The sequence below is a fragment of the Psammomys obesus genome, unplaced genomic scaffold (assembly GCF_907164565.1).
Source record: "Psammomys obesus unplaced genomic scaffold, mPsaObe1.curated_primary_1811, whole genome shotgun sequence".
Lineage (NCBI taxonomy): Eukaryota > Metazoa > Chordata > Mammalia > Rodentia > Muridae > Psammomys > Psammomys obesus.
The window spans coordinates 7,095,204-7,108,670 of NW_026596962.1; the positions used below are offsets into that span (position 1 = coordinate 7,095,204).

Genomic DNA, 13,467 nt, shown 5'->3' on the forward strand with positions numbered 1-13,467 from the left:
TTTTATGTTGAGGTCTTTGATCTACTTGGACTTCAGTTTTGTGCAGGGTGATAAGTATGAATCTATTTTCATTTTTCTACATGTAGACATCCAGTTGGACCAGCACCATTTGTTGAAGATGCTATCTTTTTTCCATTGTATGGTTTTGGCATCTTTGTCAAAAATCAGGTGTCCATAAGTGTGTGGGTTATTTCTGGGTCTTCTGTTTGGTTCCATTGATCCAACATTCTGTTTCTATGCCAGTACCATGCAGTTTTTGTAACTGTTGCTCTACAGTACAGCTTGAGATCAGGGATAGAGATACCTCCAGAAGATCTTTTATTGTAGAGGATTGTTTTAGCAATTCTGGGTTTCTTGTTATTCCATACGAAGTTGAGAATTTTTCTTTCCAGGTCTGTAAAGAATTGTGTTGGCAATTTGATGGGAATTGCATTAAATCTGTAGATTGCTTTTGGTAAGATGGCCATTTTTACTATGTTAATCCTGCCAAGCCATGAGCATGGGAGATCTTTCCATCTTCTCATATCTTCTTCTAATTCTTTCTTCAGAGACTTGAAATTTTTTTTCATACAAGTCTTTGACTTCCTTGGTTAGGGTTACACCAAGGTACTTTGTGTCATTTGTGGCTATTGTGAAGGTTGTTGTTTTCCTAATTTCTTTCTCAGCCCTTTTGTCTTTTGTATACAGGAGTGCTACTGATTTTTTTTGAGTTAATTTTGTATCCGGCCACTTTGCTGAAGGTGTTTATCAGCTATAGGAGTTCCCTGGTAGAGTTTTGGGGTCACTCATGTATACTATCATATCATCTGCAAATAGTGATAATTTGACTTCTTCCTTTCCCATCTGTATCCTCTTGATCTCCTTCAACTGTCTTATTGCTCTAGCAAGGACTTCCAACACTATGTTGAAGAGATATGGAGAAAGTGGGCAGCCTTGTCTTGTCCCTCATTTCAGTGGGATTGCTTTAAGTTTCTCTCCATTCAGTTTGATGTTGGCTATAGGCTTGCTGTATATCGCCTTTACTATGTTTAGATATGTGCCTTGTATCCCTGATCTCTCCAGTACTTTAAACATGAATGGATGTTGGATTTTGTCAAATGCTTTTTCAGCATCTAGGGAGATTATCATGTGGTTTTTTTCTTTCAGTTTGTTAATATGGTGGATCACATTGATGGATTTCCATATATTGAACCACCCCTGCATACCTGGGATGAAGCCTACTTGGTCATAGTGGATAATATCTTTGGTGTGTTCTTGTATTCGGTTTGCAAGTATTTTGTTAAGTATTTTTGCATCAATGTTCATAAGGGAGATTGGCCTGAAATTCTCTTTCTTTGTTGAGTCTTTGTGAGGTTTAGGTACCAAGGTGACTGTGGCTTCATTGAATGAGTTTGGTAATGTTCCTTCTGTTTCTCTTTTGTGGGAGAGTTTGAAGAGAATTGGAGTTACCTCTTCTTTGAAGGTCTGGTAGAATTCTGCGCTGAAGCCATCTGGTCCTGGGCTTTTTTTGGATGGGAGACTTTTGATGACCACTTCTATTTCTTTGCGGGATATAGGACTATTTAATTGATTTACCTGGTCCTGACTCAGCTTTGGTAAGTCAAATCAATCAAGAAAATTGTCCATTTCATTTAGATTTTCAAATTTTGTGGCGTATAGACTTCTGAAGTAAGTCCTAATGATTGTTTGGATTTCCTCAGTGTCTGTAGTTATGTCCCCTTTTCATTTCTGATTTTGTTGATTTGGGTGGTGTCTCTCTGCCTTTTAGTTAGCTTGGCTAAGGGTTTGTCGATCTTGTTGATTTTCTCAAAGAACCAGCTCTTGGTTTCATTGATTCTTTGAATTGTTTTATTTGTTTCTAATTGATTGATTTCAGCCCTGAGTTTGATTATTTCCAGCCGTCTACTCCTTTTTGGTGTGTCTGCTTCTTCTTTTTCTAGGGTTTTTAAGTGGGCCATTAAGTTGCTTGAATGAGCTGTCTCGAATTTCTTCTTGAAGGCACCTAGTGCTATGAACTTTCCTCTTAGTACTGCTTTCATTGTGTCCCACAAGTTTGGGTATGTTGTGTCTTCATTTTCATTGAGTTCTAGAAAGGCTTTAATTTCTTTCTTTATTTCTTCCCTGACCCAGCTGTCATTTAGTAACAAGTTGTTCAGTTTCCATGTGTGTGTAGGCTTTTTGCTATTTCTGTTGTTTTTGAGGTCCAGCTTTATTCCATGGTGATCAGATAGGATACAAGGGATTATTTCAATCTTCTTGTATCTGTTGAGGCTTGCTTTGTGATCAACTATATGGTCTATTTTGGAGAAGGTTCCATGAGGTGCTAAGAAGAAGGTAAATTCATTTGTGTTTGAGTGTAAATTTCTGTAAATGTCTGTGAGGTCCATTTGATTCATGACCTCTGTCAGAGATATTGTTTCTTTGTTTAATTTCTGTTTTGTTGACCTGTCCTTTGTTGAGAGTGGGGTGTTGAAGTCTCCCACTATTAATGTGTGGGGATCTATATGTGGTTTAAATTTTATCAATGTTTCTTTTACAAATGTGGGTGTTCTTGTATTTGGGGCATAGATGTTCAGGATTGTGATGTCTTCCTGGTGGAATTTTCCCTTTGAATTAAAATAATAAAATACTTTATCAAATTATTGTTGAATTATACTAACAATATATTATACCAAATAGAACACCTAGAAAACCTTAACCTTTTATATTTTTAGTAATTACTGTGTCATGTGTGCTGAAAAGTGACTCAGTATCTGACTTGCTTTGTGTCATATCTTCAAGCATATGTCTTGTTCTATTCCAGCAGAACTCTGCCATCTCAGCCCTGAGGCTCAGCTCTAGTCTGGTCAGTAAGGTGATGATCCTGAGCATAGGGTCAGCAGTGCCAGATCCAGCCAAGTGAGAGCTAGCCATGGGAAGGGTGTTCTCAGGAAGGTCCCTCAGCATCTAGAAGAAGGTGATCAGCAGCATTCAGAGATTATGAGCTGAAGACTGACTGGTAGGATGATGTGGAATGCAGAGAGCCTCTGCTCAGTGTGACCCAGCTCCCGTGTTCACTGGCTCCTAGAACCTATGATTCTTTAGACAATCTGCACTGAATGATCCAAGGCTGGAAACTTAAGGATGTTGAGTCTTATGTTTCATGGTGAGAAGAAAAAAATAATTCCAAGAAAATTAAAACCCGAATTTAATTTTATTTTTTGATTATAAAATCTTTGGTTATGTGAGTATTTGAAACAGTGTTTGTAGAATTTTAAAACCTAGAATTTTTTCACAATGTGATATTTTTATGAAGTCTTTAGGAGGAAGAAAAGTTCTTTATGCCTAATGGCAACTGTAATTCTACTTGGAAGAAAATACTACAATAAATTTTATCAGGTAGCCTAGCACTGTTGCCAGAAAGAGATAAACTTCATAGTGTTAATTTAACTTACTTTAATACACTGGCAATTACTAATATTTATTGAACACCTTGCCATAAATAACCCTATTTACTCAATGTGGTAGGTTCTAGCATGGTTATTTTAGGACAAATGAAATGCAGCTTAGAAAGTTTATTACCCGAAGTCACACATGTTAACGTTAGTAAAGTTACCATTCAAGTCAGGTTATTTAACTTCAAAATTCAGGAGTGGTTTGTTCCCTTTCACTGAATTTCCCACAGTAGTATAAAAAGAAAAGCATCTACAGTGCAGTAGAGGATAGCCCAAGGGATGAAGCAGGAGTTAAGCAAATACATTGATTTAACATTATCTACTAGTGCCTCAGAGATCAGGGAAGAGAGGCTGATTAACTGTAACTGCAGAAAATAACAAATATTTTACAGTGGGAATTTTCTTTGCTTTCTTATGATGTCAACTTTGGGATACAACTTTTTAAAATTTATCTCAAAACAGTGACATCCCAAGAGGCACTTTTTGTTTTGATTAACTTCTCTTAAGGTAAGGATATGCAGTAAATTTTCATAAATATGGTTTAATAGACAGAAAGTGTTGGTTCCAGAAAGAGTCATATTTCTGTGAGTTGTTACTGAATTGCCAGGAGCATGCTGGTGCCCGTGGGGAACTTTAATGTATTTGGCTACTTCTAACTGTCCTGCCTTCCAAAAACATACAGTCTGAATATAGAAATGAAGGAATGTATACTACTCTTTCATTGCCGCAATTTTCTGTACTACCCTTTAAGTTTAAAAGGCTTTTAATTTATGATCTAGAAAACATGTCATGGTGAAATTTTATTTTATTTTATTTCTCATTTTTATTGAGCTCCCATTAACTACTCCTTGCTTTCAAATTCATGGCCATTTGTTTCCTTTTTTCTTTTTTAATTAAATTTTTATTTTTTTACATTAATTACATTTTATTTGCTTTGCATCCCAGGTGTAGCCCCCTCCTTCATCTCCTCCCAGTCCCACCTTTCCTCCCTTATCTCCTCCCATGCTCCTCTCCAAGTCCACTGATAGGGGAGGTCCACCTCCTCTTCCATCTGACCCTAGCCTATCCAGTCTCATCAGGACTGGCTGCATTGTTCTCCTCTGTAGCCTGCCAAGGCTGCTTCTCCCTCAGGAGAGTGGTCAAAGAGCCAGCCACTGAGTTCATGTCAGAGACAGTCCCTCTTCCCCTTACTAGGGAACATACTTGGATCCTGAGCTGCCATGGGCTACATTTGAGCAGGGTTCTAGATTACATCCATGAATGTACCTTGGTTGGAGTATCAGTCTCAAAAAAAAAATACTTCTGAGCCCAGATGTTTTGGTTCTGTTGCTCTCCTTGTGGAGCTCCTGTCGTCTCCACACTTACTAACTACTTCTTTCATATGATTCCCTGCACTCTGCCCAAAGTTTGGCCATGAGTCTCAGCATCTGCTTAGAAACACTACTAGGTAGAGTCTTTCAGAGGCCCTCTGTGGTAGGCTCCTGTCCTGTTTCCTGTTTTCTCCTTCTTCCAATGTTCTTTCTCTTTGTCTTTCTAAGTGAGGATTGATCCTCTTATCCCAGGTCCTCCTTCTTGTTTATCTTCTTTAGGTGTACAGATTTTAGTATGTTTATCCTATCTTATAGCTCTATACAAGTGAGTGTATACCATGTGTGTCTTTCTGCTTCTGGGATACCTCACTCAGGATGATCTTTTCTAGATCCCACCATTTGCCTGCAAATTTCATGACTTCCTCCTTTTTGATTGATGAGTAGTATTCCATTGCGTAAAAGTACCTCAATTTCTATATCCATTTCTCCATTGATGAACCTCTGGGTTGTTTCCAGGTTCTGGCTATTAAGAATAAAGCTGCTATGAACATGGTTAAACAAAAGTCCTTGTTGTATACTTGAACATCTTTTGGATATATGCCTAGGAGTGGTATAGCTGGATCTTGAGGAAGTGCTATTCCTAATTGTCTGAGAAAGCGCCAAATTGATTTTCAAAGTGGATGTACAAGTTTACATTCCCACCAGCAATGGAGGAGGGTTCCCCTTTCTCCACAACCTCTCCAGAATGTTTTGTCACTAGAGTTTTTTTTTATCTTAGCTTCCTGGATATCAAAGACAAAGGGGCCGAGAAAGAAATCAGGGAAGAAACACCCTTCACAATAGCCACTATTAACATAAAGTACCTTGGGGTGACCAAGCAAGTGAAAGAGCTTTTTGAAAAAAAAGTTCAAGTCTTTGAAGAAAGAAATTGAAGAAGATCTCAGAAGATGGAAAGATCTCCCATGCTCATGAATTGGTAGGATTAATATAGTGAAAATGGCCATCCTGCCAAAAGCAATCTACAGATTCAATGCAATTCCCATCAAAATACCAACACAATTCTTTACAGAAGTTGAAAGAAAAATTCTCAACTTCATATGGAAAATAAAAAAAAAAAAACAAGAATTTCCAAAATAATCCTGTACAATAGCAGATTGTCTGGAGGTATCTTCATCCCCGATCTCAGGCTGTACTACAGAGCAACAGTAATAAAAACTGCATGGTATTGGCATAAAACAGAATGGTGGTTCAATAAAACCGAGTGGAGGACACAGAAATAAACCCACACACCTATGGATACTTGATTTTTGACAAAGATGCCAAAACCATTCAGTGGAAAAAAGACAGCATCTTCCACAAATGGTGCTGGTCCTACTGGATGTCTACATGCAGAAAAATGAAAATAGATCCATAATTATCACCTTGCACAAAACTAAAGTCCAAGTCGGTCAAAGACTTCAACATAAAACCAGACACACTAAATCGGTTAGAAGAAAAAGTGGAGAAGAGCTTAGAACTCATTGACACAGGAGACAACTTCCTGAATAGAATACAAAGAGCACAGGCTCTAAAATCAACAATCAATAAATGGGACCTCATGAAACTGAACAGTTTCTGTAAAGCAAAGGACATTGTCGTCAGAACAAAATGACAGCCTCCAGACTGGGAAAGGATCTTCACCAATCCTATATCTGACAGAGGGCCAATATCCAGAAGATATATAAAGAACTAAAGAAGTTAAAAAACAACAAATCAAGTAATCCAATTAAAAAATGGGGTACAGAGCTAAACAGAGAATTCTCTGTAGAGAAGTATAGAATATCAGAGAAACACTTAAAGAACTGCTCAATGCCCTTAGTCATCAGGGAGATGCAAATTAAAGCAACCCTGAGATTTCACCTTACACCTATCAAGGTGAAATTTTAAACAGAGAAAATATCTGACATGAACTCAATGACCGGCTCCTTTACCTCTTTCCCCACCCCCGAGGGAGGAACAGCCTTGCTAGGCCACAGAGGAGGACATTGCAGGCAGTCCTGATAAGGTAGGGTCAGATGGAAGGGGAGGAGGACCTCCGCTAGCAGTGGACTTGGAAAGGGACAGGGAGGAGATGAGGGAGGGTCGGAATGGGAGGGAATGAGGGAAGGGAGCTATGGCTTGGATACAAAGTAAATTAACCTGTGATTAATATTAAAAAGATAAAAATTTAAAAAAAGTATGGGCAGTAAAGAAGGACTGAATGGGCAGTAAAGAAGGACAGAGGGTCACAGCTAACTAAAGAATAAATAAAGCCTTGGATTTGCCTAACTTGTTTGTGCTGGAATTCTCTTTAGCATTTTCTGAAGGTTATCTTTAATTCTAATTGTCTGGTTCTGCCCTGTCCTTCTGAGAAATTGGAGCCACAGATGCCCTTTCCCTGAGCATTAAATGCCTTTGGTGTAATTAGGTAAGCTTTGGTGCTGACACTGGTGGTCTGCAGCTTAATTGTGGACACACAGAGGGCAAAAGAGGGCACACACTTCAGAGCTGGCATTTGGATATTAATTGGTGTTAATGAAAACAGAACTTCTATAGTTCTCAGCTTTACAGAAGATGGAGCCTCAATCATCTTTGTTGATTTTTTTCAGAAACAGTGCAAAGTGTATCTATCCCATTTAATTTTGTATCAAAAACTTAAGAATGGTACCCCCCCCATAAGCACTTTCTCTGAGAGGATTTCAGCTCCCCTTTCATTACAGTTTATTGAAGAAGCACTAATCTCAGTGGGAAAGCAGCAGGTGAAGAGCCAAGACATTGAGCTGACAGATTAAAAGGACAGATTTACTGCATTTCAGTACAGTTTGTGCTTACTAAATTAATAACAAGCAATAGAAAATGTCTGTGCTCAGTAATGTTGCCCCCCCTCAGCCTTCCCCTAGCCACTCTTCTTCTTCTTCTCTCTATCATTATTTTAGTAGAGAAAGTATTGCCTCCTGCAGGGGCTCATGTTTCTCTGAGCTGTTATCAAGTCACCAGTAGCAGGCTGCTATTTTACTTCTAATCTTCCCTAATTTTCTTTCCTCTTCCTTTCTTCCTTCCCTATATATATATCACAATATCTTAAAAGAAAGCTTACAGTTTATGAGGATAGTAATTTTTAAAAATAATTTCATTGTCAAAAGTTCAAAATGGTATTTTATTTACAATTTAAGCTTTCTTGATTTTAGAGAAAACATTTTTTGTATGTGATATCATAAGCATTTGGAAGTTAGTTAAATATAGGTAACAAATCACCAGGTAGTACAAGTTAAGCATCCTTATCTCTCACCATAAAGAGAAGTCTTCCCTTCTGAAAAGAATAATGAGGCAAAATTGACCTATCGTGAGCCACTGGGGTGGAGGTGGTAAATAGTAGTTATTACTCAGGACCATGAGGACTTGTTAGAAGCTAATGATTTCTTTTCTCATTCATTTGATCCGCACATAATATCTCATTCTGTCAGAGCACTCTCTGGGAGCAGCGTGGAAAGACCAGCTTATTCTGTGACACTGATTCTTCAATCACAGAGTCAAATGCTGCATCTCACTATTGATATATTTGTCTTTAAAGGGGTCTGGCAATAGACAAATACATGAGCAGAGCAAAACTTAGTTAAGTCTAAAGCATAGATGCTGACAGGCAATCGAAGTTTGCATAACTTTAGTATAGATTAGTTTGTTTTTAGGCTACAATTTTTTTTGTCTCTAGTACATGTGCTGCTTATTAATGAATCCAATCTATTAAACATGGAACACACAAAAAATTTCTACTTTTCCTTTTGAATGAAAGCTCACTGAATTTAATTCACATTGATCCATAGCTTCATAGCCCAGATATAAAAATACAGTTGTGGCATAGGAGAAAAAGAGGGAGGGAGGGTAGGATTGGGAGGCATTAGGGGAGGGAGCTACAGCTGTTTTACAAAGTAAATAAACTGTAATTAATAAAAATAAAATTTGGAAAATTTGAAAACCAACTTTCATTCTTAAATCTATGATTTACTTGACATAATAGCTAATCTTCATTAGTACCTTTACTGTATTTAGAATTTCCATGTAAATACAACCTCTGATTAGGCCATGGCAATGTTTCTAGAAAGGGATAATAACAGAGAAGACCTGTCTTGGATGTATGTGAACTATCTAATGTGCTGTGGTCCCTGGCTGAATAAATGGGGAAGCTGGTAGAGAGGGGTCTTCCTCTTGCTCTGTATTGCAACTGAAGTCCCATGTGACCAGATGCCTTGTGCTTCAACTGTCACATGATGGTGCATTTCCTTGAACTGTAAATTAGAAGAACTCCTCCTGGCTTATGCTTTTTCTTGTTCATAGTCAATGAGATATAATTTACATTGAATAGATTATACTATTTGATATACAGTAATTACTTTAGTTAATGCATAGTCTTGTTATGCAAAAAGAGTAACAAAACATTTTACCAGAGAACAGTGTGATATGGGAATTGTATGAATGAAAATTTAGTGATATTTTTGACCAATAACATTTAGAACACTAGAATTTTGTTTTAATTCTGCAAAGTACACAATGATAGTACACAAGCATATTCTCCTCTTTGTGAAAAACAAATATTGCCATGTCAGGGTCACAGCTAAGGGATATGAGGTAATCAGACTTATACATGCAATTTTGTTAAAATTAGAGGTTCACAAAAGGGTACTGAAGTTCCCTGCTTCTGTTTATATTTTGCCCTTGTTTTAGTAATTTTAGTCAACAATGATACTACTTGAATTTAGTCCCAGTGAGGAAAACTTCTGAGGATCCTGTCCCCTGCTTATGTGGACTGCTACCATACAATAAGTCATTTCTGTCAAGTGTCCCTAACAAGTTCATATCTATAACTGTTACCTAACATCTATCTACCTATTGTTCCCATCTTTGTATCTAAATACCTATTTTATCCCTGCCCAAATACCTAGATAATTATAAGCACTCTAATGTATGGTATAATGGTAAAATAAGGCTATACCGAATGATTAGTGTGTATTAGTCTAATAAATGCAGTGCAACAGTCAATCCATAGTTAATGAATTAGAATTTATATACGTATATAGTACAAAACAATAACCAACCAAATAATCAGGGAATGCCATGGTATCAAGCCCACATGTATAGATTGCCCATTGTAATTATAGGGCATTTTAGAAAGCAGATTAACACTGTCCTTCAAAGATTGTCTGTTTATGTTTAACGAGATAGTTCAATTCACTCTAGCTACATTTATTGATGTAAAATTATTTCTTACGCTGTTTTACAGTCTAAATATTAACTCTTCCATTGGAGAAAAGATTCAGTTATATGGTCATTAAAACTTCTGTCCATTATTCTTTTTTATTTTATTTTTTAATTTTAATTTTATTTTTTATGTTAATTATAGTTTCTTCACTTTGTATCCCAGCTGTAGACCCTTCCCTCATTCCCTCCCAATCCCACCCTCCCTACCACACCTCCTCCCTGTCCCTCTCCAATTCCACTGATAGGGGAGGACCTCCTCCCCTTCCATCTGTTTCTTTCTTTCCTTGTTTTATGGTACCAAGATCAGAAAGGTCTGCCATGGCCTAATCAGAGGTTGTATTTACATGGAAATTCTAAATCAGAAAGAAACATTCTAGACAATATTTTGAGTACTAAGCTATATTAGTGTTTCCTTTCTCTGATTGTTTATCTTCCCAAGAAAGTTTCATTTGCTTTTCTTTATTATCAGTCTTTATACTCTTAAATATTTTGTTTTCCAAATAAGTAATACTAAAAGACACTGTCTTAAGTACAAATATCAAGTCAGCCATAAATTTAAATAGCTATTTAAAGTATAAAATGCAATTGCTTTCTACAAATGACTAAAACACTTCCAACTTCTTTTTCTTGAAGAACATATACTTAATCATTTCTTGGTGTTCAAATTCCACTTATATTGCTGAAAGCAAGCAAATAAAGCTATAAAAAGTCATATTATTTCATTTTGCTTGTAATTTAATTTTTGTGTAGCAAAGCAATTAATGTTATTAAGTACAAAAGCTAAAGTATGGAAAGAAACAACGAAAGAAAATGAAGCAAAAACACCAAACTGAAGACTGAGGCTTAATCAGTAGTTAGTAGTTATGCATCCACTAAGTGTTCACTGGATGCCTGCTGTTTTCAAGCCTAAGCTGTTGGATAAATTCTTGCTGTTTGAGTGTGTGTTTCAGCTGTGTATTTCAGTATTATTCTTGTGTTTCTTACTTCCTCCAGGGAGTATATTCTATTTGAAGGATAAAAGTATCATTTAAAACAAAACAAAACAAACAAAAAAAAAAAGCATAAAAAGGTTGATGGCAGGGGTTCTGTAATTACTCATCAGTTGTCTGACACTGCTTTGTCACCTCATCCCACAAACCATTCCCAGGTTGGTTAGCTGGTCCCTGGGAAAACCAGAGGCAATGTGTATACACTCTATCTCTTCTACACTGCCCCTCCTCAGTGGGCCTCTCTGATAAGACTGGCTACACCTGGCAGCTTCTCTGGGTAAGTTTGTGAAGCATTTTAGTCCTTAGCCTGAAACCAGCTCCTGAGCTGACTCCTAGGAAGAATAAAAGATGTTGAAAAAGAAGTCCTTTGTAAAACGGCATTACAGAGACTTCAGCATTTGACTTTCAGCTTTGCACAACGTGCTTGTATAATGTTTTACTCTTCTAAACGTCTTCTGCCAAATTTGGTCCTTATACATCACAGTACTTTTAGGAATCATTTTATAGCATGCATATATAAAATGATAGCTTTAAAAAAAGTAATGGTGAATTTCAGAGTTCCTACTGTCTCTGAGAAAGTTGGTAAGCGGAAACAAAAGAAAAGCAATTAATGCAAACACATAGCATTTTGTAAGGCTGCCCCACAGAAGAAAGTAAATGACAGTCAATGTGACTTTGTCACTGTAAAGCTACTTGCCTTGCAAGCTGTAGATTTCTCCAACGCTGTTCTGACGCGTAATGTGATGCCAGTATGCACTACGAGGAAGAGAGATGGATTTCGATAATGTCATTGGTTCAGTCAAGCTTGTCTGAAGCTAAAAGAGAAGGAAAATGTATCTTAGGCCTCCTTGGAGATAGCAAACTCAGAACAACCCTTTAAAATGCCAAGGATTAAATGTGAATGACAGAAAACAGAATATGTTAAAGATACCCATATAATTCCCTATTCAAGGATAACTGTGTCAAAAGTGCAACTGAAATTGTGGCTGATAGGTTTCCCGTGCTCCAGTGGACATATGAGCAGCGCTAACTAGACTCAGTGGAAGAGAGAGGGAGAGAAAGAAGGGGAGAAGGCAGGGAGAGAAAGACAGAGCAATGGAAAAGAGTATGTTGGGGCATATGGAGAGATTTAGAAAAGGAAAGTGGAATAGATATGATCATATCGTTGTGTAAATGTATGAAATTATTAAAAATAAGAAGGCATCTAGAAGTAGAAGAGTTTGAACATGGGTGGGGCAAAGGAAAATAGCTCAGTGGGTAAAAGACCATGCTGCACAAGAATGATGCCCAGCTCCTGCCTAAGAGGCTGGGAGGCCAAGGGTGTTCCTGTAGCCCCGTGCTACTGGAGATGAACACTTGAGAAGGATCATGGGGTCTGATTATCTGCAAGTGTACTCCAGGTTCATTAAGGGATAAGTGTGATAAAACATGACAAAGGATAGTCCTTTGTCCTCCACAAACAGGAGCTCACCCCTTCACGTATGTATATACCACACACACACACAGCACATGCTATGCACAAACACACATAAAAAAGAAAAATACATGAGAAGAGTACTTGTTAAGAATTGAATCTGACTCATTAAGGGGAGCGTTGAGAATTCCAGTGGCTTCTTGCCAATAGAGGAAGAGTGCTGGAAAATACCCAGCGGAGAATCGGTTATAAGTCACCTTATAAACTCGTTTGCATTTCAGTGGTTGAGAATTATTTACACTGCCCACAGCATTTTCCAGTGTATAGAATGGCAAAATAATTCAAGAAATTAAGAAGCAGGCTGTCAGAGTGACATGTTCTAGAAAAGGTGTCAAACTCAAGAGACCCATTTTTAGACTCTTCCTGACACCTCCTCCACCACAGTGCGGGGTTGCTTTTCTTTACAGCATCATTTTCTTGACATACTGAATGAATATTCTCTCTGAAAATCTCCATGATAAGTGATTAGAGAGTTAAATGTGTTTGTATTTTGAATGTACTATTTTTGAGGTTGGCTGATTACATCATTCTCTGGGGCATATAATCAACAACAACAACAACAACAACAACAACAACAACAAAAGGAATGGATTTGCAATTTTAAAGAATAAACTATTATTTATTCATATTGTTTTTAAAAATAAAGAGATGGTTTTATTTGGTCTTTGGATATGCTACTTTAACATATCCTGAGCAATGTATAAACAAATCCCTTGGCTACTGACATCTCAAAGGCAAGAGTGCTGTCAGCTAACTTCTGAAGCCTAGAGCAGAGACATTTCTGCTTTACTGCAACTTTTCTGGCTAACATTCCCACTACTGTATTTGGAAAATGTCTTTATTTACACTGTTCTTTATTCTGTAGCTATAAAACCTTCACAAAATGTTATCACATTGGAACATGGAATTTGGAGTAACTTGAATTTGCTGTCTTGTACAAGATCAATACAAGTTATTGAAAGTCTGTCATCTGCATTGAACGTATGACA

The 13,467-nt window shown here is 37.3% G+C and overlaps 1 protein-coding gene across 1 annotated transcript in view; it reads right to left on the reverse strand.

The window, feature by feature from the left end:
• The window catches only part of Dok6 (docking protein 6), a 337,303-nt gene that overhangs the window by 113,214 nt on the left and 210,622 nt on the right, over window positions 1-13,467 (reverse strand). Inside the window, exon 7 of the mRNA XM_055598745.1 lies at window positions 11,702-11,819. Within this exon, the coding sequence (XP_055454720.1) occupies window positions 11,702-11,819 (118 nt within the window). The remainder of the gene's footprint in view (window positions 1-11,701; window positions 11,820-13,467) is intronic.